The following is a 25731-nucleotide window of genomic DNA, read 5'->3' as shown; positions in this document are numbered from 1 at the left end:
ATGCTTACCCAAGAACTTTCCATTTCAACTCCATCTGGAGTCTGGCTGCTTTGCTCAAGGTTTGATCTCTGCCCATGTGAGTGTTTCTGGGAGTTGTCACAAATCTGAAGAGGAAGCACATAGCCATCTCCAACCTCTGACAGAAAGCCAGGCCTTTTCTCTTCCATATGATGGTCCATTTCATACCTGGAACAAGGAGATTTTCCTATTCCAGGGGTGCTAAGCCATGACTCCCCTGGAACATTATAATATCAGAGTATGAACAGTTCCCAAACGTCGCTTGTCAACATCTCCCACAGCCCTGACACCTGGAGAATGGAAGACCATTCCAGAAGAAGAGAGGAGCCCTTTGAATCATTTTTTCAGGTACATGTCATTCTGCTTGAATTATTTTTCTTGAAGGAGAACACTTTTCAATAGCCCAAAGCAGGGACCCGTCATTTGTGAGAGCTCTTTGACGTGTTGCTGTTTTAAAAATTAAGTATGTGGAGTTTGCAGAATGGACACGGCCTTTCAGTTTTTTAATTTAAGGTTTAAAAAGTGCTTTCACGCTATAATCCTTGGGGGACAGGAAAGGCTGTTTGTTCTGTCCCGGGCCTCCAGGAAATCTGGCCCAGACCACCTACGGGAAATTAGCCTGAGACCTCAGCCTAGCTGGGAGGCGACAGCAGCGCTTCTCGGCACTGTGGCTATAGTTCTCACTACATAATCTAATCTTTCAAGGATATTTTCATCTGGAGAGGCAGTGAGCTGAATAACTAAACAGACACAATGCTGCTAATCCCTATTCCTGAGGCTGAAGGGTTTAACTCCTTGCCTTCTGTTTTAAGGCAGTGAGCTCAAAGTGGGCTGTTGGGATCAACATCAGAATTTCATAAAAAGCATTTGGTTTTGTATGCTGTGCTGACGCTCTGCAGTGTCCCTGGTTCTACTATGTGTCTGGCACTGCTCTAAGGACTTCAAATAGAGTAACTTGGTTACTCCTACCGGAGGAAGTGCGTACTGTTATTATGCACAGAAATGTTAAGTAATTTGCTCAAGGTCACATAATAAGGAGGGGGTTGTGGGTTGGGATTCAAACCCAGACCAGTTGCTTCGGAGTCCATGCTCTTGATGCCTGTGCTCCTTGTTAAAGAGGGAGGCTCTGAAATGTCTGCCTAGTCAGTTTTCATTCATTCAGTTATTTGTTCATTCATTCATACACTTCTTCATTTGCATTCACCACCTGTGCTGTGTGAATGCCAAGGTGATTTAGATAGAAGCACTCATAGGCCTCCCATGAGTTGGCAGCCAGACATGGAAATGAATAAACCTAGAAATAATTATGATGCAGAGAGTAGAGGGCAGCAGTAGTCGTGCAGGGACCAGAGTGGCCAACGGAGTGAGGGGAACCTTGAACTCAGAAGCAGGAGAAAGTCAGGAAGGCTTCTCCAGGGGGTCAGGAGAAGGAGGGTGTGGCATTTGGCATGAAGAGGTGATGATGCAATGCCTTTTGGGAAACTCCTGGGGCATGTGGTCAGCGTGGAGTGCTGTGAGAGGGAGCAGAGCAGAGGTGGAGAGGAGCCTGGACTTAGTTAGCTTGGCCTAGGCAGGGTTTTAATGAGAATCTTATGAAAAAGCAGGCAGGTGAATAATTCCATTAGACCTGGCCATTCAGCAGCTTAGGAACCAGCATTTCCAGGTGGCATATGGGGTGCGAGGGCACGGTCCTTGCTGAAACCAACAGGATGTAGGACTTTATTTCTGCAAAACCAGAGTCTCTCACCTGGTCATCAGAATATCCACAGAATACCACTGACAGTGGCCTCTCAACGGCTCAGGAGCTGTTGCCATGTGGCTCAGCCAGCCTCAGCCCCCTCCCCCCAGAAGACCCAGGAGCTCTAAGCGAAGTCCAGCCCCCCAGGACACAGGTCAGGGGCAGGTTCTTGACCCTCATCCATCACAGCGTGACTACCGTCTGGTGCAGGATGTGAGTGGGTTCCAGCTGGTTCCATCCCAGTGGCGGCAGACAAACCATCCTTGCATTTTTGCTCTGCAGCCCCAGCCCTAGGGCAGCACACAGACCCCAGCAGAATGCCCCTCTCTCCAAGCCCAGCTTGGCAGAGCCGATGATGAAAGTGCTGCTCAGTCAGCCGGGTTCAGAGTGGCTTTGCAGTGGGGAATGTTGCAAAGATATTTGGAGCTGGAAATTGCCCTTTGCTCTTTTGAAAGGTGCAAAATGATTCAGTAATTACTTCAAACGTGGGGGCCTCCTTCCTCGCCTCACCTGAACTCCCTGTCAGCTTCCGCCTGTCAGACTTGTGTTGGTTTGAGCTGGGTGTTCCTTTCCCCATCTTCCCCCCACCTCCCCGTTTCCACTGCCCTTTGCAGCCCTCCTCTGCCTGCCTCCCCGCCCCCGCCCTGCCCCCAGTCTGGAGCTTGGAGTGAGTTCTAAGGGTGCCTCATTAACGACTTAGATTTCTGGTGACTGCTTCTTTCTTCATTTGTTTGTTTTCAAGCTTTCTTTTAAATAACCTCATAGAGAGGGGTCCCGTTTATTTTTCTTGCTTAGTGTCTCCCTGCCAATCAGTTCTTCACCAAACAAAGGTCGCCAGGACTAAAGAGAAGTGGGGAGCTTTTCACTGAGGGAGAGGATTCCAGCAGACACACCTGCTCCTGGGAAAGTGGCCCACTTGGAAGGGCTGTTGCACATTAAAACAGCTCACCTTTATGTGCCAGAGTGACAGCCATTTTATAGATTAGGGACCTGGCACAGTTAGATGCTCAAGGTCCCACAGTACATTATGCAAATGGGATTCACATTCGTGGTCTGTCTAAACCAGCGCCATCCAGTGGAAATATAAATGAACTCATGTATAATTCTAAATTTTCTGATAGGCTCATGATAAAGAGTGAAAGTGAAATTAATTTTAATAATATACCTTATTTAACTCAATATATCAAAAATATTATCAGTATTATAAATATCAGTCAGTGTTTGGGCAGAATGTTTGTGTCCCCCCAAATCCAGTGCAGTGATACTTGGAGGTGGTGGCTCTGGGAGGGTTAGGGTTAGATGAGGTCGTGAAGGTGGGCCCCCCAAGATGGAGTCAGTGTCCTTAGAAGAAGAGGAAGAGGCCAGAGCTCTCTCCTCAATGTGAGGGTACAGCGGGCAGTCGACAAACGCCCCGGTACAGGGCTCCCTGATGGAGAAGCGATGTTGGATATTTACCTGCACATTGCTGTGTCTCTGCAGAGAAGGATGAGCTGAGCCTCTTGGTTTTGAGGAAAGGAAGCTGAAGTAGCGTGATGGGTTCAAGCCTGTCTATGACCATTTCCATATGTTTTTGTAATCCAGGTGGTGAAGTTAATTTCAGATCCTTCCCTCATCAAAGACAAAGGGAAAAGTGGATCTGTAAGCCCTTAGTCTTCTGCTTTTACTTGGTTAGAGTGACACTTCTTTTCTTCTCTAGAACGGTATTATGTATTTTAATAGCAAAAAAAAATTACATTGGAACAATGGGGAAATAAAGCATATTGTAAAAATACTAAGTGGTCCTCAGAGGCAGATTTGCACACATGTGGATTAGTAGTTTGAATAAAACGTATAATGTAGCTATATTGTTTTCCATGCTAATGAAATACATCAGTCACTGAAAAACTTTTTTCAAAAATAGCTTAGTCCTTTATGTGAGCTCATTTTACCTCAGTTTATAAATTTGGAAAGCAAGGAAGTGGGGAAATGTAGGAGAGGAAAAAAGTAAAAACACACTGCTTACTCTGATGATGGAATGCTGTTGAGTGTAACATCACCTTTGGAACGGGAGAATTCTACTTGCACATTTAGTTTTCTTTCTGTTCATTTATTAATTTGTTCAACAAATATTTGATCTGACGATCCTGAGCTAGGAGCTGGGGAAACCGCAGAGAATAAGACCAGTGAGGTCCCTGCTCACATGGGGCTCCGAGTTCAGTGGGGGAGACAAGTAAATACTGCAGAACCACAGTGTGGTTGGGATTGCAAGGGGGGTGAAGGTGTATTGGGGTTTGTACAGAGGACCCTGAGCTGGAAGGGGGGGGCATCTGGCCAATGGAGGTGGTCCCTGGGAATTGATGCTTGCTCTGAGACCTGAAGGGGGAGGACTTGGCCAGGTGAAAAGCAGACAGGGGCCAGGGTGCTGCACGCAGAGGGAACAGCATGTGCAAAGGCCCTGAGACTAGAAGGAGCCTGGGGATTTTGACTCCAGTCTGTGCCACAGGTGTAAACTGGCAGAGGAGACCTTCTGTGGGAGACCCCGGCTGTGAAAGGAGCTCTGTCCCTACCCAACTGCCCAGCAGCAGGCACAATGCCCACCATTGCCCACGTTGTTAGGAGGCAAGTGAGAGTTTCCGACCCAGAAAGCAGACCTGACTGGGGTCTGCTGGGGAATCCCAAGGGTGGCATGGAGCAAGGAACACCGTACACTTGGGACAGAGCTCGTCTTCCGTTTGGCAGTGCCCCCAGCTCTTCCTTTGTGTTGCACTTTGTAGCCCCTGCTACATAGATTTAGCTTAGTGATGACAGCACATTGTTTCTTTCCTACCCAGTATCCACCCTGCCTTTTCCTTTTACCAGAACTCTGACCTAGTCCAGGGCACCGAGCCCCAGCCCCATCTATGTCAGGGGTCAGCAAACTACAACCCAAGGGCACCGCCTGTTTGTGTAAATAAAGTTTTATTGGCACACAGACACATCACTCATTGATGGCTCCTCCGTGAGTACTCTTGCGTTGCAATGACAGTCGAGTAGTTGTGACAGAGACTGTGTGGCTCACAAAGCCCAAGATACCTACTACCTGGTCCTTTACAGAAACAATTTGCCAACCCAGGTCTAAGTCAATGGCTCACCTCCCAGCTTCCATTACAGCTGGTTCAGGGGCTAGGCTGTGGAGTGTCAGGCAAGGCATGCAGCTTCTCTGAATCTCAGTTCCTGATCTGTACACACTTACGTACATTATTTCACTTCATCTTCACAGCAGCCCATGAGGTGGGTTCTATTGTTATCTTGAAACTGAGGAAAAGGAGGAACAGAGAGGTCCAGTAGCCCACCCAAGATCATACAGCTTGAAAATGGTGGAGTCAAGACTGGAATCCTTAACCTTAGAATCCTGGAGTTGAGGGCTGGTGGGAGTGGGCAGGAGGAGGGAGCTGTTTGGATTCCTGTGGATCGCTGATCCTAGTTAACATTCGCATGTGGGGAGTGAGGTCACCCACACCTGTGTTCCTGTTCCCCCTCACGTGTAGCATGGAGAGGGGTGAAGCATGTGGGCTTGGAGTCCAATTGCCTGGGTTGAAATCCTAGTTCTGCTTACTGAGCCTCAGCTCCTCCCATGTGTCTAATGGGGAAATGAGGTTAGTAACTCCTAGGGCTCTTGGTGGAGTTATGTGGTTAGTACTAATATGGTCGTAACCTGGTACACAGTAAGTGCTCAGTAAAACTAGCCATTATCATTGGCTCAAAACCAGCCTTTGCCAAAGAGAAAAAATACAAGGTTCAACTCAATCATTTGGTGAATCAGTTATTAAAGAAGAATTGGGAGGAGGAAGTGAAAACCATCGCATGGGATCCCTTGACTCATGAGTCCTGGTTTTACTTTGTTCACTATTGATGCAAGAGGTGCTTTTGTTATTCTTTCAGATGAGGAAAATGAGGCTCGGAGAGGAACATTCTCTAGCTCACAGCCCCTAGCGGGCAAGTGGCAGGTGGGTACTGTCTGTGGAGCCCAGAGGGGTTTGCAGCCCACACTGTGGCTAGACCCAGACTCACTAGCAACAACCAACGTTGCAGAATCCACAGTGATTTTTAACTTTCTCTGCTAAGAAGTGGCAAGCCAGGCCCAAGTACCTTGCTGCCCAGACCACAGGGGGAGTTTAAACTGGGCCTGAATTAGAGCTCAGAGCAGCCAGGTTTACGGTCTGAGGCTGGGGTTACTAGCTCAGACCTCAGTTTTTTGGCCTATGAATTTCTACTGAGTCAGTTAAAAACCAAATGAATCTATTTAAGTGAAAATGCTTAGAGGCAGGGAATTTAATTATTCAATGACTTGTTTCTTTCCTTTTTTTACTATTGAAATTAATTAAAAAATAATTTTGAAAATGTATGGCTGACACTCTGCCAGGAATGTGTCATGTGTAAAATTATTCCTCTCTGCATCGTGTATTCCTAAATCCTGGCTGGTCATCTATTTTCATAAGACCATTTGGAGCCCACCTTTAGGGGTTTTTTTTCCAAACAAATTAAGATTTGTAACTCTTCCTTGGGAAATAAAATCCTGATGGATATATATACACACACACAAACACACATACACACACACACATATATGTGTGTAGGTATAAATATATACATGTGGATGTATTGCGTATTATCTTAGCACAGGTTTTAGGCTAGCTAGTAGTGAGTGATCAGAAATAGCTAAATGTCAGATGCAGTAATACTGGTTTAAATATTGATTTTTAAATCATAGCCTCTGACTGACACCAGAACTGATTTGAACTTTCGGGTCATTTCTTTGTTTAAAACTTCTTCCCACCTTCTGTATAAGGTGTATGTACTCATTAAGAGATGCACCTCCATCTCTTCAGCTGCTAAATACAACGCCTGTTAAATGTGATATGTTTCTTTCCAGTGTGTATTTTTTTTTATTTACTCCTAGTTAGTACACGTGTACAATTTTGTATTCTAGTACAACCCTTGTTAAATGTGATGTGTTTCTTTCCAGTGTGTGTGTATGTATATATATATTTTTTAAATTTTATAAATTTATTTATTTATTTTTGGCTACACTGGGTCTTCGTTGCTGTGCATGGGCCTTCTCTAGTTGCAGCGAGCGGGGGCTACTCTTCGTTGCGGTGCACAGGCTTCTCATTGCGGTGGCTTCTCTTGTTGTGCAGCATGGGCTCTAGGGGCGCGGGCTTCAGTAGTTGTGGCATGCGGGCTCACTAGTTGTGGCTCGCGGGGTCTAGCGCGCAGGCTCAATAGTTGTGGCATACGGGCTTAGTTGCTCCACGGCATGTGGGATCTTCCCGGACCAGGGCTTGAACCTATGTCCCCTGCATTGGCAGGCGGATTCTTAACCACTGTGCCACCAGGGAAGTCCTCCAGGGTATATATACTTTTAAGTGCTCCTAGTTGGTACACGTGAGTACAGTTTTGTATTCTGCTTTTTTTTCACTTCAAATTATATTGTAGGCATTTCCCCAGGCATTACGCAGTCTTTAAATTATCTTTGGTGGCTACATAGTATTTCATTCATTGGGTACTGAGGCTAATTAACTACACTCCTGTATTTTAACCTTGAGGCTGTTTCTAACTTTTCAATATCACCAATAAAACCCAGCCACGAACAGCACTGTGTAAAAGTTTTGCTCCTGAGCACCCAGTCGGAGCAGGCTCCCCCTTCAGTGTCTGTCATACTGTCCTGGTTATCCCCTTTGTCATACACTCATTAGCAGTAGCTCCTCTCGCCTACTTATCTGCACTCCCTCTAGAATCAAAGTGTCGGGGAGTGGGTCCTCTTGGCTGGGCCCATTGGGGTGCCCCCACTCCCATGGTGGCCTCGGTCACAGCTGGTCGCCTGCCTCACATGGGACATCAGCTGGCGGCCACGGCCTGGGCAGGAGCCCGCCTCCCGGGCGTGTGGCAACTCTGCTCAATTTTCCGTAAATCCCAGACTGCTCTAAAAACTAAAGTCTGTTAATTAAAAAAAAAAAATCTTTCCTGGTCTGTTCAGGAAAATTGCCCCTTAAACAAATGGGGCATTAACAAAAGAAAAACTTATCTAGGATATTTGGGACAGATGGGCCCGGGAGAAACTGAGTGAATGTGTAGAACCCTCACCCCCTGAGATATCTTGGGATGCATGCTGTTTGCAGCTCCAGGGCGAGGAAGGGGAGCAAGAGGGCTGCGGGGTGGCTGTGTCTGCCTCTAACTAGACTCTTCAAGGCTCCGCCCCCCTCCCCGAACCGCAGTTTGAAGAGTCCTGCCTCTACACAACTCGCCGGCCTTGTCTCTGGCTTGTTTTCCCGTGTAGATGAAATGCCTTGCACCAAAGGAAAATTATACAGTGTAAACATTTATTCAGAAAAATGGTTTGCAGCGTTACCTTCCCCGAGTGCTTGGCTGAGAATGAAAGCCTGGTATGAACGCCTGCTGGCATGGGCAGGAAATGGAACCCTCTGCTCAATATATTTCCAGCTTTTATGAGGCAGCTTTAGTGGAGACGTGTCAGCCTCTTGCCCAAAGCGCAGGCTGGACAGAGCCCTGCCCCCACACCCGACGGATGCCCGGGTGTGGAGAGGAGTCGAGAGTGTTGGCATCAGAGGCTTGGCGACCAAATGATGCTGTTGGTGACTTTCAACTTTCGCTTCGAGGGGGCGAGTGAGAAGAAAAGGGGGTACAGTGACCTCAGAATCCTGAGGGTCTGAAGGGGATGGTCTCACTCGTGTCCTGGACACCAAGACCACGAACTCTGAAGATGTCCCCATTTGGAGACACAGGCACACGTTGCCCCGGACTTTGGCACTTCTTTTTTTCTGCTTGATTTTCTCCAAGCACAGCTGCAGATTGAATTGTTTCCTTTGAAAAAAATATGTTCAAGTTCTAACCCCTGGTTCCTTTGACAGTGACCTTATTTGGAAATAGGGTCTTTGCACGTGATCCAGTTAAGATGAGGTCATTAGGGTGGGCCCTGATCCAGTGACTGATGTCCTTATAAGAAGAGGGAGACACAGAGATACAAGGAGAGGCCATGTGACTATGGGGTAGGCAGAGATTCGAGGGATGTATCTACAAGGCAATGAATGCCAAGGACCTCTGGCAACACCAGAAGCTGAGAGAAGGGCATAGGACAGATTTTTCCCACAAGTGTCAGAGGGTGTGGCCCTGCCAACACCTTGGTTTTGGACTCTGGCCTTCAGAACTGTGAGAGAATAGATTTCTGCATTTTAAGTGCCCCAGTTTGTGCAGTTTTGTTACAGCAGCCACGTGACACTCACACATACTGGATAATTCATTGCTGATGTTTAGGGCCTGCCTTCTCTCCCCATCTCTGGGCAAACAGAGATCAAGGGGGAGCGCCTCATTTTTCACCCACAAAGGCAGTGATGCTCACCTGACGCTCAGGTACCAGCCAGGCTGGGAGCTCCCTGTGGGCAGGGGGGACCCTTCCCCATCCACAGAGTGTCTCCTGCTGGACAGAGCCTCAACCTTGAAAACAGATGTCCAGGGTTTCGGCCAGGGTGAGCTTTCCTCCTCCCATGTGCTCTGGAAAATGGGGGACACACCAGAACCAGGGGGAAAGCGGGACAAGCCTGGGCCCTGGAGGCTGGACCCTCATGCCTGGACTGGATATGGTCAGCTACATGGAGCAAAGTCCCGGTCCTCTTCTGCCAGGGGCTGTGACCTCCAGTCCTCGCCTGCCAGACTTGGGGCCTCTCCCAGAAACTCCTGCCACGTGCAGGGTTTAGGGGAAGCCAGGGAGCAGCCCCTGCTTCTCTTTTCTCTCCCACGGCCTGAGGTGGATGGGAAGAAGGCAGAGTATGGCTGGGCTTGAGGGGCCGAGTGCAGGGTCAGATCCCTTTGGTGCTCAGGGAAGTGATAGAGTCTCGTTGAGTTGGCACTGGGACCCAGGAGACCTAATATGTTTTGCATAATCCACTTGTCTGACTTTTATTTATTGAGCACCTACTGTGGCCAGGCATCACCATTAGTACTGAGTGAATGAACCCAGATCCCCACCCTCCTGGGGCTGATGTTTTGGTGATTAATAACGACTCTACTGAGACGGTGCTTAGGTGTACACTCACTCATTTCTCCTCACGCAAAGTTTGGTGAACGCCAGAAAAGGGGGTGGGAGAAGCACTGGCAGTGTTTGGGGTGGGGGTGGGGCCTCCTGGTGAACAGCTGAGGAGGGGCGTGGGCAGTCAGACCAGCAGAGCCGCGGGGAAGGAGACCTGCCCTGCCCCACCCCACAGGGGAGCTGGCTGTAAGTGGATCACGCATCTTTTTTTTCCGGACTCTTTTTGCCTTATGTGTTTACGGCTTCTGAAGGTATGATTTCATGATCGGGGGTCATGGCTGAGGCCTGGGAATGGGTCCTCATTCTCTGCTGGACGGGACTTATGTCCTCTTTACTGTCTTGCCTATTTCTCCAGATGTCTGTGTTCAGATCCCCCTTTCACCATGTTGTGGGCAGGAGGGCAATTGACTTAACTTTTCTGCTCATCAGCTTACCCTGAAATGGGGGGGTGTTGCTGCCTGGTGCCTGGCCTCCAGAGGGTGCTCAGCAGAAGCTCACTGTCTTTCATCCAGGAGGCCTCGGATGTCCAGCCCAGAAGGATGGAAGGCTCCCTGGGGGTGTTGTTCCCCTGAATCAAAGGGTACCATTCTCATTCTGTGTTCCTCGTGGGAATTCCAGGGGCCTTGAAATTCCTCTTAGCACAGTGTAGTGTGAGGACTGAAAGAAGAACTAAGGGAAGTTGAATGGAGAAGACGAGAGCGTCTCAAGGTGAAGATGGCCCCTGGCTGCGTGATGCACAGGTGCATGAGTGAGGATTAGGTGTCCCGACCTAAGACTCCGTGGATGAGCCATTGTCCTCCTGTCTGTGCAGCTGATTGTATCAATAGGCAGAGGGCAATTAGCTGTGCCCGTTCCCTGTACCAAGCCAACGGGGCTGTTTTAATCTCCCACAGCTCTAACTAAAGAGGAGGCTTCGTTGCCTTATTTCTGAAACACGAATAAGAAAGCAGTGGTTGGAGTTGCTTTTCCTCTTGCGATTTTCAAATAAAATCAGAGACTAACCCTTCGTCTAATACCAGTTTATTAAGGGCTGAGTTAGAACGTAGTCAACTCCATTTATGAACACCGGTTAATATTTCTTTATAGAAAGCTATACTATTTTCAGAAGCATTTCAGACAGACATCCTAAGAAGACTTAGCAGGCTCAAGATGTTTACCTTGGACCCAAATCTTGTTTTTAATTAACCGAGTCTTCAACAGTCCATCAGAGAATGCAGTTACCTGCCAAACTTCACACCTAAGGGGAAAAAATATTCCCAATAAAATTTTCCTTAAAAAAATCCACTCGCTTTTACCACTAAGACGCCCTCAACATATTTAAATCAATCCCTCTCCATGAACACACAGAAAACTAATGTTCTAGATCCCAAGCCTGTCTCTGTGTGTCCCAGATTTCGGGAAAGCCATTTAATTCGACATTAAGTTTTCAGCAGACACTAAAGCAGGGATTCTGCGAAGATGGAGGGGCTGAATGTGTGGGCGCAGTGAGTCTAAGTTTTCCAGGCTGCAAACACACATTCCTGCGATACCACACATTCTGTGGGGAAAGTTTAAATGATCGTATTGTCTCAATTCACCTTACAGGAGCAGCTGCTTATGGAAAGTAAAGCTCTCCTTCTCTCTGTTCAAAAAGAGACTGGTTTCATAGAGAGGCTGTGGGTTTCTCTCATGCTTCAACATCCAGCAATTTGGAGTTTATTTCGAGGTACTGGGTTGGACAGAGTGTATTTTCTCAGACGTAGGTTCCTTGGGAATAAGGATGTGGAGGTCCATAGAGTTTGAACCTTTCTGTTCTGTTTACTGCTGCCCTCCCCTCCATGGCGCTGGGTACCTAAGAGGCTCTTGTTAAATATTTATTGAATAGGGCTTCCCTGGTGGTGCAGTGGTTAAGAATCCGCCTGCCAATGCAGGGAACACGGGTTCGAGCCCTGGTCCAGGAAGATCCCACATGCTGCAGAGCAACTAAGCCCGTGTGCCACAACTACTGAGCCTGCGCCCTAGAGCCTGCAAGTCACAACTACTGAGCTCACGAGCCTAAAGCCCATTCTCCGCAACAAGAGAAGCCACCACAATGAGAAGCCCGCGCACCGCAACGAAGAGTAGCCCCCGCTCACTGCAACTAGAGAAAACCTGCGTGCAGCAACGAAGACCCAACGCAGCCAAAAATAAATAATATTTATTGAATAAAAAAGTGCTCCTTGAATAGGTGTGACAACTTGTTTTACAAATAGTTTCCTAAATTTTACCTACAAAGATTCTTGGAATTTTAGATCATCTGTCCTACCCCAACAAAGGTACTTGGACACACACACACACACACACACACACACACACACACACACACACACACAGCTTGTTGATTGTCATAGATTGGTGAGTAGAAACTTAGCCTTTTTTCTTCTGATTTAGCTTTTAGCTTGTCCTGAAAACAGCAACAACAACAACAGCAACAAAATCTTATGTCAGTGAATGAAATTCTTAGGTCTGTCTCATGTGGTTTAGTGGAACCAGGCTGGTTTGTGAAGGAGGATGTGATATTGTAGAAAGCCCCCAGATCTTGACTTCACCACTTCCAAGCTGTGCGGCCTTGGAGAAGTTACGTACCTTCTCTGGGCCTCATTCTCCTTATCTGTTAATTGTGTAATTGAATTGATACTCTCAGCAGTCCTGCCAGTTCTGAGAACCTGGGCAACTGGAGGAAGAATGAATCCTCAGGTTTAAGATTCAGAATTACAGATGTGATTCACTGCTTCTGCATGGCAGTTAATAGAGTAGGACAAGAGACCTACAGTGAAAACTCTGTGTTTCTGAAAGGTTGACCAGTAACATATTGGTTTTCTTTTGCTGGCTTTTTGGGGAAAATTCTTTTTATATTTACTTTTGTGTTTCTCTTGCACACTTCTTTCTGTCACAGAGTAATTTTATTACTTATTTTGGTTTGAGATCTGAGAGAGCAATTATTTATTTATTTTAATATTTATTCTTAACCGATTTCAGAAGAAATTGAGAATGACTTAAACTAAAATACAAAGCATAAAAATCATTAATCCAGAATAAAAGGCGAGATTGAGGAGAATAAAAGTGCAGAGATAGACAGAAATTGTATTACAAAATCTAGACTGAGGGAATTAAGCATACAACTTAGCTCTGAGCTTCCTAGCAGCCAAGGAAAAAAGCAAAACTAAGAGAGTGTTGTTAATGTTAAAGGTTAGGGAGGCAGAAATTCAGAAGGGGCTGACGGTCCTCAGTTGTCTCCTTAAAGTTCCTGGAACGTTCTTGATCCTGGTCTAAAAGGAAGATTTTGTGAGAGTGTGGAATCTCTTGCTCAAGTTCAAATCCAAGAAGCTGAAAGTTACTGACCTTTAGTTTCAGGTGCTCAAAAAATGTTAAAGTTTGCTGGCAAAAGTATAGATGATATTTTTCCCCAGGAATTAAGAACTGATAAAAATAAGCAAATCTTACCGAAAGAGGATGTGTGATATGGAAAAAAAACAAAACAAACCCGCAAACCACTGGGTGGAGGTAAAGAGACCTGGATTTGAATTGCAGTTCTGCCAATAATCTCTGTGTTTTAGGGAAGGGCACACAACCTCTCTGGGCCTCAGTTTCCTCATCAGTAAAATAAGAGGGTTAAACCAGACTCCTTTGAGATCTCACGTGTGAGAGTTCTGCTCCTGTGACTATAATGGTATGGGGGGATTATTCTTTTGTTGTCCACAATCAGACCTGCTTAAGGCGCAAAGCTTGCATCTCAGAAATCGCTTTGAGACTGCCATGTTGGACTCCCTAGAAAGTAAAATGGCCCCCTTCTAATATAACCTCTTGAAAGAAAAGATCTCATCTCATCATGTGGAATTTTCCCAACCGAAGCACATTTCTGTGATCCAAGGCGTACACATTTGGCTGCAGGTGAAATACGTCGGCACAGACAAGGGTGTCAGGCTTTCTCGGGCTCAAGCAGGGCTATCACGAGGCTGAAAAACTGCAAAGAGGTTTTTCTAAGAAGTCGTCCCTGGGCAAAAACATCGCCACTTTCATTGGGGAAAAAAATGGTTTCAAATATTGCCTTTTGTTTTTATGGAAAATGGTGAAAAGTTTCAGGGAAAACCACAAAATCCTTTGCTTTTATTGAAACCACAAAAATTGATTAATTTTTTTTTAAAGAACAGTTTTTGCTGAGGGCTGAACTTTCTTCTTTGAAAGGCTCTACTTTTCTTTTTTTGAAATATCTCCTGAGAGCCCCATGAAAGGTCTTTCTGTTAGCTTGGCTGAGCCGAGCCCAGGCGTCCTGAAGCTCTACACAGAAGCATATTTTTTGTGCCCAAACACTGCCTTCTGCGGATGTCTTCATGCTCTGATCTCCAGATACTGGCTTACCTCTTCCCAAATCTCCAGGGAGGCATGGTGCCCATGAAGCTGGTTAGTGCAGCCCTGGCCTCAATAAAATCATTGAACCTGACTTTACTTCCAGGCTCATCTCTCTTCATCGCTGCCGCTTCCTGCACAAATGGAAAACTGTGTGCATAGGATGCTGCCTTTGCCACTGGGGGTCTCGAAAGTTGATTTCATGAGCTAATGGGTCCCTCACCTGGTGGCTGGCGTGGGCTGTCCCTGGGCAGGAGAAGCTGTCTGTCCCAGCTGAAATCTGTCTTGCAGTCTTCCCACAGCGGACACCCTGCCAGCTGGGCCAGGGTGCCGCTCCTTCACGCGTGTTTCTTGACAAAGACAGCTGGGGGATTCTCCTGTGCCACGAAGAGGCAGTTGGCTTCTGGCGGCCCGAACAGGTTCGGTCTTAATGCAAGTTGGAAGGTACAGGGAACAAGGGCCTTCGGGGCATCTTTGAGGGACCCCCCTAACTCAGCTCAGAGGCATATTCAGGCCTGGTGTGCCAAAGGCCTGCTGTTGGCCAAGAGGCTCGGTCTGTGCTGGCCTCCACCTTCCCTGTCTCTCCTGGCTAGGGTGCTGTCTCCGCAGACGGACCCTTGCATTCCTGGCACTGGACTGCTGGGTACATATTCCACTTGCCACCTCCTTGCAGGTTTCTTAGCCCTTCTGGGCCTTGGCTTCTCCCTTTGTCAAATGGGAACGGTGGTAACACCAACCACGTAGATTAGTTGTGAGGCTTAAATAGAATAGTGCTGGGCACACAGTAAGTGCTACTAATTATTATTTACGTATTCTAGAAATAAATCCTGGTGAATCCAAGACTTACTTCATTTTACAAATGAAAAGACTGCAATGTGACAAAACTCAAGACAAATTTAAAGAAACGATTATTAGCAATCTCCCACTATTCTAACACAACGACTGTATCCAGCTTGTGTGTTTTACTTTACTATTCCTGCAACTACTCACCATCAACATCATGAAGTTCAGCCACCACTGAGTAAGGGTCCAGTGTAAGCCAAGCACCATGCGAAGTGCTCTCCAGTCACGGGCCCCCAGTGGACCCAGCTCTGGGGGACGTTAACCCCGTTTACAGACAAGGGACCTGAGGGTCTGAAAGGTGAGCCCACCCAAGGTCAACAAGCAGAAGCTGAAAGAATTCGAGCCCTAGCTTCAAAATCTCTGGGGTCGACCAAAATGCTATACTCCTCTGATCCCCATGTGAGTCGTAGACCAAGAGAGTCACATTATTTAAAAGAAAAAAACAGGAGGTTTCAGTCTGAAACATTGTTCTGGTCTGTGGTGATAGTAGGTGAAACCAGTGGAAGGTTCAGTTCCTTGTCCATCTAGGAAAATCTCTTCCAACCTCACAGAGGTACTGAGGGAATGGAGCAGAAAGCCCACTCTAGTTGGGTGGATGTCCTTTCCGTGCCCTGCAAAGCAAGTGACACAGTGTGTGACAGTCCGGGGAATCAGTGTCCCAGAGCCCAAACCCCAAGTGCTGCTGAAGTCCAGGAAAAGGACTCCGGGTGCTTCCCTTCTGTTCCTCGTTGAGGTCACCTTCACCCCCAGAAGACCTAGCCCTTAGAGGCTGGATCTTCTCCCCAAAGCTCACTTCTTCTTGGTGCTATCCGGGTTATTATTATTCAAAATACAGCCTGCCTGCGCATTTGTCCCTGGGTAGGGAGAGTGGGTTAACAGGCAAACACTGCTTTCCTGATCACTGACCTGTAATTGCATTAGCTTTTAAATTCAATGTAAATACTTTCTGATCGTGGGCTTCGGTGCAGCTTGGAACAAGTCTCTTTTTTGCTCTCTTATCTGATTATCTAAGAAAACATCTCATTGTTCAGATTCAAGAATAACAAGTTTCTCCACATCCAGTCCCCTCAGCTCTTCATTTTTCTTCATTCTTTCTGTCCTGTTTAGCATCACATAATTACAGAAATATGTCTGTAAGCTGTTTGCACATCTGATAATCAGATTTTCTCTTGTTCCCAACTCTTTCTCCATCTGCTCCCCAACCCCCACCCCATTCTGCCACATCTGGAACAGTCCCCTGCCACTCCATGCCCAACTGACTGCTGAACTATTTCCAAATCACATCTCTTTTCCAGTCCTGGCCGCCTGATATACTCAGTCATAATATACTCAGGCCCCAAATTCTGGTCATCTCTCATTCCTCTCTACTCGGATGATAACTGTGGGGCAGAGCCACTGTCTCATTTCTTCCATTCTGACCTGGTCATGTTAAAATATAGTTTTCAAAAGGTAAAATCATGTCTCTCATGCAAATGTAAAATGAAGACAGATTAGAGACTTTATTTAGGTCACTAATAAGTTGGTATGATGTTACAGCCGGTTCAAAGGAGAGTGTGAAGAACAAACATGTCTGTAGGCAATCAGGCAAATGGAAGTGAATTTCCTAGTAGGCGCACGCCTAGTTTTTATCTCTGGGGTGGAATATGTGTGTTTGGAATCATCTTTTCTACGGGGTGAATGAATTGTATCTCTGCAGGACAGAATTTATTTGCACTTCTGGGGCAGGAGTCATTTTGCATTACTCTGTGTTCTATGATACACACTTGTCTTGTAGTGTGTACAATACACACTTGAAGACCAGGGCAACTCCAGAGGCTTTGTAAGACAATTCCCAGCATTCAAATGAAGTATCCGTTACTATTTTAATTCAGTCAGTCGATTTCATTGATTCCAGTGATATCCTTTGTTTCAAAGTGTTTCACGATTTTTCTTAACAACCACTTTAAATTAATTAATTAATTAATTAATTTTTTATAGGTAACTTCTTTTTCCAAACTGAGATCATATTTATTTTTGGCTGCGTTGGGTCTTTGTTACTGCACGCGGGCTTTCTCTAGTTGCTGCGAGCAGGGGCTACTCTTTGTTGCGGTGCGCGGGCTTCTCATTGCGGTGGCTTCTCTTGTTGCGGAGCATGTGCTCTAGGGCACGCAGGCTTCAGTAGTTGGGGCATGCAGGCTCAGTGGTTGTGGCACGCGAGCTCTAGAGCGCAGGCTCAGTAGTTGTGGTGCACGGGCTTAGTTGCTCTGCGGCATGTGGGATCTTCCCAGACCAGGGCTCGAACCCATGTCCCCTGCGTTGGCAGGCGGATTCTTAACCACTGAGCCACCAGGGAGGCCGACTTTTTATTTAAATCTATTGTGAATATTCACATGGAAGGACTGTAATTTCCAAGCCTCATTTTAGGAGAAGCTCAGGAGAACACAGTCAGGCAAGGAGCAAAGGCACCACTAGTTCAGGGTAAATCTTCTAAAAATGACACTTTAGTCCAGGGAATTCTTGGCTCAAAGACCTTCCGTGGCTCCTTATCACTAGTGTGATAGTTTCCAGATACTCCCATGTGGCATTTAAGCTTTTCCACAACCTGGCCGTGATATATGTTTAAATCTTCAAAAACATTTGTTAAAATAATAGATGGCAATGGCAAAAAATTCAGAGATTACAAAACCATATCAAATAAAGACTAAGAGCTTCCTCTACCTCCTAAATCTTTAGCATGGACACAAGAAAAAAAGAATAACTGGTTGACAATCATTGGTTGCTGACTGAGGGTGAACTTGAAGTTTATTTGAAAATTGCTTTAGCATTTATCAGAAATGCCAGTTTCTTCCCAAAAGGAGGTTGTAATGACATCATGGAAGAATGTTCTGTCCGAGACCAGGTTTGGGGTGATTTTTCATTATCATCTCTCTAGAAATTTTCTTGATATAGAAAATCATATTTACTTTTACATCTATAGCCGTATAGTTTTAAACATAAATGGTATAATTCTACCCATACCACTTTTTCAATACTATTTTTTTTTTACAATTACCCGTGTGTCCCAGATACTTTTGGGAATAGGTTATGTTTAATATATCTTAGATCTCTTTCTGTATCAGCGCAGACATATCTACTCACTCTGGCCCATGATACAGACTGTCCCATCGTCTAGATGCACAGTGATTTATTTAACCACTACAGATTCATCCAGTTTACTTTCCTCCTACATGATTTCTCTCATTGGAGCCAGAATAATTCAGTCTCTTTCCTTAAAAATATCTTACCCATTCCTGCTAACATGTCTTTCCGTCTGATGTAACATTCAAAATAGACGCACCATCCAAGTAGAAAAGAAGGACCAGTGTGGGTGGGGCTGGCCCCCTGGGGCCTGGTGAGGACTGTCCTGCCTCTGCCTGATGTGCCAGTGCCACCCACGTAACCAGGCCATCCTGCAGGTCTAGTTCATCTTTGATTTTCCTCCGGAAGCCATCCTTGATGACAGTTATTAAAGTCTACTTTTCAAAAAATTGAAACTATATCAAATATCTATTGACCAACTCATCAGAGAGAGGCAGTAGGAAGGCACGTGCTGTGTAGGTGCTTGTGTACGCTCTGTGCTCCTGGGACACTGGGTTCTCACCTCCCCCTTTCTCTCCCTCCTTCTCTCCCTCCCTCTCCCGCACTTCTATCCATAAATAATCCTATGCTCTAAGCCGTGCAATGGATGCTGAGAATTCAGCAGTGGGCAGAACAGAAACAGTCTCTGCGTGTTGCAAGTTCCAAGTCTCGTCACAGAACTAAGCACATGTGTAAGTGTAACCTTCCAGATGGAGATCCACGCTCTAAGGGAAGAGCACAGGGTGCTGTGAGGGAGAGGAGCAGGCTGTTCTTTGTCCATGAGCTTCAGGAGGAGGTTTAGAGGGTGGGTGTGGATGCCTGGCCACGGGGCAGAACGGAGCCAGTGAGGGCAGGATGGGCGGGGCTTGGTCCTGCAGGCCCTGCCTCAGTCTCAAGTAGTATGAATTTGACTGGATGTTCGATGGGAACATAATTCACAAAGCACAACCTAGCTTATCTGGTCTGTATTCATGGAGCCCCTTGTAGGAGGCAGTAGTCTGTAGTGTGAAAAGTGGGGACCCTGGAGCCCCATCATGGCTTCAAAACTGGCTTCACCACCTGCTGGTGACCATGGACGAGAAGCTCCACTTCTCTGTGCCTTTGCTTTCTCATCAACAGAATGGGCGAGATAACAGTACCTGCTGCATCGGGATGTGCGGCCAACCCAGTTAACCTTGCCCAGTGCTGTGGTGCACACTGTCTGAGCTGTTCTCACACCACCCGCTATCACACAGCTTTCCTTGGACAGGCTCAAAGATTCAGGCTTGAAGTTGCGTCTTAACAGGCAAAGAGAAAGCGGGGAGTCATGGGTGTCTTGTGATGGTTTGCCTAGCACCCCTCCTTTGCCCCGATTCTGTGGTTGAGGCCTTCCAGCTGCGGCAGCCTGCTGTCTCATAGTCTGTGTGCTGAGTCTGTGTTTCCCTGTGGCGTGGGGACGGGATGTTAGTCATCCGGTGGAGATGTGGCTAAATATAAGGTAACTATTTTTCTCCATGCTGTTGCGTTTCCCAGGGCTGAGGGTGGGAAAGCCAGAGGTGGCGCAGAGAGTCAGGAAGACCGTCGGGCGCTCTACAGTAGAGTTCTGGCTAGATGGTGGAAGCCAAGAGCCGGGACTGAGAATGGAGACCTGGGGAGTTACACTCACAGGAACTGGACCCAGGTGGGCTCCTCATAGCCTCACCTGGAACCGAGCTGCGCTCCAAGTTCCCATCCACACCTGACTTGCTTCTCGGTCCAAAGCCTTCCAGTGGCTGCTGTTGCTGCTACGGGGAATCGGATTCTGCCCGTGCCTTGGCAGCACCGCAGGCGCCCCTCCCGCCTCCCTAGCTGCACCCATGCCCTGCCTGCTCCCCAGGTCCCCCTCCTCACTCAGCCAGTCAGCCTCTCCCTTCCCACCTGCGGGCCTTGCCTGCACTTTCCTCTGCATGGGGGCTCTTTCTCCATCATTTGCCTGGTTACCGTCTAAAGAATTTAGATTTTAACTCATGTGTCACTTTAGATCCTAGACCAAGTCCCCACCCTCCCCCGCCATGACAAGTTATTTTCACCGTGACCCTCTCCTCTCCCTTGGTGTGCTTATTAAATTCCTATCTGCATGCCCCGCCGCTCCCCATCAAGATAGGGACATCCTGAGGGCAGAGACAAGGTGTCTTTTGCTCATCATGGCACCCCCCTTGCCCCCCACCACCAGGCCTGCACACAGTAGGTGCTCAATGTGTTATTTGTTGACTGGACATGAGAATGGCTTCCAGGAGAAAAAAGAGCACGGTGGTGACTTTTTATGTGAGCCCCCTGGCCACGATGACTTGGGCAGGGGGGTGGACATTTGAATGCAGGTTGGCCAGTTCAGTTCTTCCATGTAGAAGTTTGGGATTTGGAAACTGCTCTCAGAGGTGGTTTGAAGTGTGGGTGTACTGCTGGGAGCTGTGGGGCCTTCATATTCCACCACGCACACAGAGAACCAGAGAAAGTGGGTGTGAAGTCAGGAAGAGTCAGAAAATGCCCACGCAAGAGCATGGGACACATAAATGAGTAACCTAATGATGGGGGCCCCAATTTCTGGAGGCCTTTTGTTCCCATTCCAGCCCTCTGAGACCTGAGTCTCATGAACCACCCATATCACCTTACAGCAAATCCATCTCTTGAGTTGGCTTGGGCCAACTCAAGTCAGTTTCAGTCCCCTGCGACTCCCAGGTGTTTTACCAAGATAATCAGGGAGCAGGCAAAAAGGGAGGCCAGGGGCACAGATAGCCTCGCATGTGGGATGTGGGACGAGCCTCCTTTGGTCTTAGGGTGAATTGCCCCTCCTCACACACTGCACGGGGTCCAGAAATGAAAGGGGCTGCTTTCTCTCTGACACATGCCCTGGGCTCCAGAAAGGGATTTGCAGAATCCACAAAGAGACAGAGCCGCCCCAGTGGGCAGGGTCTTGACACACCTTCCACCCAGGAATGGTAGGGACTCCGTGGAGCTGGACAGGCCTCCTTCCTGGTCCCTCCGGGGCCAGGACGCCGGACCGGCCCCAGGAGCTTTTATTGGCACAGACTTCTCTTTGCATTGTGGGGCTGCGCCAAGCTTCGCTCGGATGGCACTGGCTCCCCCTACATTTACACCTTATAAACCACCACCGTGACCGACTGGGCTGCTTCTGTGAGGCGATGCACGGCCCCTGGTAAGAGAGTAAATAACTCAGCAACGTTTCCTTGCGCTTTTCCAGCTTTCGTTCAGTCTCAGAAGAAATAAAACAAGGAACTTAATGGTGTTCTTTAATCTTCTACACCAGTGGCTTGCTTTATAAGGTGTTATACAGAGTCCGTGTAAGTCCAAACTCCGCAGTGGGATCAGTGTTTCTCAACAGGTGCTGGGTGGGTTTGGGTTAAGATGTGCCCACCCCCCACCCCAGCCTCCTGAACAAATACAGAAGGAGGAACTTTCTTTGCAACACAGCTCTCATTCACAAGCCAGATAGCTGCTCGTGGCCAGCTGCTAGGACCCTTTCTTCCCCCACATTGTGTTCCCACCCCAGCTCAATGGAAATTAGGTACAAATGGGGATTTTTTGAAAGGATGAAATCCAGGCCATGGGGAGGGCAGGTGTGGACCTGGGTCTCTGTGTCAGCCCAGCCAGGGGAGCAAGAGAAATGTCTGTCTCTCCCATATCCATTTCTGTCAGCATGTCACTCTCCACTCACTCTCCAAAACAGATTCCTCCACATGAGGGCAGAAGGACAGCATCTGAGCTGTTGTCTCCTGGCTCATAAGGCCCCAGGGGAGAGGGGATGCTCCTGCTACTTCTCCCAGTTGCTGAGAAAAATCTCAGGAAGCACTCTGACTGGCTCATAGGTTCTCCCCTGGGCCAATCAGCTGTGGCCACAGAGATGAAGCCATGGCAGAGTATGGCCACCCCCACTAGAAGAAGGGGTTGGGGAGAGACAGTGTGTGTATCAGGAGGAGGGGTCATATGGAAGGTAGGAGGGATGACCTAGTGACAAGAGTAGACTCTACTGCATGCCTCTGACGTGGCCCTGCTATTACCTGCATCCCAGGGCCTCGAGGGAGGCTGGAGCCCACAGCACCTCTGGTGGCTCTCACAGGGGCTCAGGGATCCTAGTGCCCCCTGGCAATGAGGGCATGGACAAAGAGACCAAGGGTAAAGACCTTGTCCCCACCCTTATCTCAGCCTTCCTGGACCCCATTTCTGCCTGACCCTCCCCCCAGTCCAGAGGATTATCCAAGCTTGGGCTCTTGGGATTCTTATTTGTGAAAGGGCCCGGGGGTCTTCAAGGCCCCTTATTGGCCTGATGTTCCTGTCACAAGGTCCTGACATATGACTCACTCTTGCTGCCCACTGCACCCCATGTGTGGTCTCTCTGATGTTTATACTGTCGGCCCACTTGCCTCTCTCCGCAGTGCCAAAATCTCAGAATATCGGAACACTGAAACGTTTTTCTGAAGTTTGCCCCAAACTGATTGGGTGGTAAAACTTGACCTGAACTGATGTGAGTCTATTTGGGTCTTTGTTTATCCCAATTAGTGGAGGAATGTTCATATGTTTTGCTGCCAGGGTGTCAACATGCTTGATCCCAGAGGCTGCCCCAGACCCTGCTGGAGTGTGAAGACCATATGGGATGAATGCCTCATTGCCTTTTTAGATCCCCAAAACTCTGAACTCTGAACCACACCTGGCCCCAGAGGTTTTAGATAAGGGATTGTGGACCGGCTAAAGTCCTGCCTGCTTGGCAGAGTTCTAGAAACCTTACACGGGGTGAAAATTGACCAGTTCTCCCAGGGCACTGGTGACACTAAATGCGGTAAGACAGACAAAGCCTGGAACTAGGTGCTTGGAGCAGAGTCATCCTCCCATGAGCATTGGCTCTTAGCATTACATGCTTTAGGTTATCAAATCTTTACAGCACCCTATGAGTCTAGGGTTTCATCAGCACCCCATTTTACAGATACTAAAACTGAGGCTGGGAGAGGTGAAGTAACTTGCCTAAGGTCGAAAAGGTAGGAAGTAGCACCACCATGACTGGCTGATTTCGTAACAAAACAGTTGTTACCACTGTGCTACCTGCCCTGCGATGCCCCAGGATCTGCTAATCCATCGTGGGCTCACTGGGCTCCGTCGCTACCTGCTTCAGGTCGCGGAATATGAGCTAGCGTCTGATGTACCAGCATGGTTTCAGCAGCTTTTACAGATTCCCTAATCTAGTTCTCTCTACCACCCTAGAAAGTGGGTGACCTTGTTATCCCCATATAACAGCAGGGAAACTGAGGCACAGAGAGGGTAGAAACTTGCCCTGGGTCACACAACCAGAAAGTGAGGAAGCCTTGAGTAGGGTACATTGAGTTAATTGTACTGTTCTTTCTATTTTTGCATATGTTTTATTATTCCATAACAGAAAGTAAAGAAAGAATATATTTACTTACCTAAAGCAATACCACGTTTGGAAACCATTCAATCAATATAAAAACTGAGTAAAACACAAAAGTTCCTCATTCTTCCAACTTGTTCCCCATCCAGGTAACAACTGGTTGAGAGTTTGATGTATATCCTTCTAGACTTTCCAACGTCTGTATAAACAATCACATATATCTATACTATTTTACACAAATGGGATTATGCTATGCATACAGGTCTGCAACCTGCTTTTTTCACTCAACAATGTATCATGGCCAATTTTTCATGTTGTACTCCATTTCTTTCTTTTAATCACACAGTATTCCTTTGTATGGATGTACCATAATTTATTTAACCATTCCCTTTGGGTAAACTTTTAGGTTAATTTGAGTCTTCTGCCATTACAAGTCGTGCTCTACTGAATGTCCTTGTGCGTGTATCTTGGAGCATTTGTGTCAGGATTTATGTCGAGTGAATTCCTAGAAGGAGAATTGCTGGACTGGGACGTGTGCTGCCAGAATGCCCTCCACAAAGATGCTTCTCTGCCAGCAGGGATGACGTGACCTGTGTCCCTGCTTTGCCTTAAAAACATTACTGATTTTTTCCCTGATCCTGTAGGCAACACATGCATTTTGAAGGAATTTGGAAAATGCAGAAAAATGAAAGAAGAAAGTAAACATCACCATGTTTCCACACTCCAGTCCTATTGCTGTTTATTTAGATTGTTTCTGAGTTTTTGCTGTTGGAAGTCATGTGCAGTGACTGTCACTGTGTGTAAATCTTGACCCACATTTTGCTCATATCCTTAAGAGAGATTTGGACAGCAGGAGTCATAGAGTAAAACCTTTTGGCTGATTTTAGGTTTCTTGCACTACACTGCCAAAACAAATCCGAGAACGTGTGTATGGATTTTGACTCTCACAAGCAATGTGATGGAGGTCCTGTCTCAGTACGTCTTGTCCAGTGTGGGGTATCCTCACTGGAGAGCTGTCCTTTTCTCTGCTGCTCATTTGCAGGAAAAAGCTAGATTGTGGTCTTCCGCTTTTTCTTCTTTTGTCCTGTAATGCTCAGTTAGGGTTGTGGGTTAATTACTAACGTGGTTAACAACAGAGATCCTGACCTCAGGCTACCTGAGCTCATGTCCCAGCTACGCCTTATGGGGCACATTTTTGGAGCCCCGGTTTCTCCTTTGCCGAATGGGGATATCAGTGTCTTTATTATGAAATGAGGTAATCCTGGGAAGTGCTGGGGATAGGGTCTGAATGTGCGGTGTGTGATGACAATGATGCCGTCTGCAAGAACTTGAGGTTGGAATTTGGAGCGTAGGATTTGGCTGAGAAGATGAGCCTTAAAAAGCGAAATTAGATGACAGACAGGAACTCAGGGTTATATGAGAGGCGCCCAATGAGGATGTGGTAGGTGAAGATGAGGGAGTGTTCCCTGAGGACTTCCTGGCAGAGGTGGCAGTTGAACTGAGCCTTGAAGGATGAGCACAGGGAAGCAGGAGAATGGGGCCATGCAGGAACATGAAGGTTGGGGGGGCATGGTGTGCTTCTCTTCCCCTCTTCAGCCTGTTGTGGTGCACACCGGGCATCCATCACCCTAATGAGGGCCTCGGGGAGAGGAGGGTGGGGGCGGGAACCACTACACAACAGGAATAAAAACACTTGACTCTCTGGGGGTATGAATTCAGTCTCGCTGGGCAGTTTTGTTTTGAATAATTAACTAACATAGCTGGGGAGATTTCATAACAAAGAGAAAAATACGGAAAAGTACTTTCCAGCAGGGAAAAGAAATGAGAAAATTTTTTCCAGTTCCATTAGCACCAGCAGGAATAAAGCTCATAAATGTTATACAACATCTTCGTTCCTCGGAGGAACTTGAGGAGTGAGCGTGTAAAACATGAAGAGTGGGCAGTGAGAAAACCGCATGACGGCTCTTCCACTCAGGCTGGCTTGGGGTCCAGGATCAACAATGCCATCCTGAGAAGTCTCCCAGCAGCTAAATATACCCACAGAGCTCGTCATGTGGCCGGGCGGCTTTCCCAGGACGGTGCTTGGGCAGGGGGCAGGGTGGGGGCTCTGAAAGGGAGGGAGGCTACACCCAGTACAGCGGTGGGCTTGCTGGTTCTGATAGCACCGGGGATGCTCACCCAGGGCCAAGACCCCTAGTGGGCAGAATGGGAAGGTTGACAAGATCATGAGCAGAA

The 25731-nt window shown here is 47.4% G+C and overlaps 1 protein-coding gene across 1 annotated transcript in view; it reads left to right on the top strand.

Annotated features, from left to right (window-relative positions):
* Positions 1 to 22327, top strand: part of C20H16orf95 (chromosome 20 C16orf95 homolog) — a 62203-nt gene extending 39876 nt beyond the window's left edge. Inside the window, 1 exon segment of the mRNA XM_067718422.1 lies at positions 22216 to 22327. Within this exon segment, the coding sequence (XP_067574523.1) occupies positions 22216 to 22327 (112 nt within the window).
* The last annotated feature ends 3404 nt before the right edge of the window (positions 22328 to 25731 follow it).

This window comes from Pseudorca crassidens, chromosome 20, assembly GCF_039906515.1.
Source record: "Pseudorca crassidens isolate mPseCra1 chromosome 20, mPseCra1.hap1, whole genome shotgun sequence".
Taxonomy (NCBI): domain Eukaryota; kingdom Metazoa; phylum Chordata; class Mammalia; order Artiodactyla; family Delphinidae; genus Pseudorca; species Pseudorca crassidens.
The sequence above is the reverse complement of the archived record's forward strand: the minus strand, read 5'-3'. Positions and strand labels throughout refer to the sequence as shown.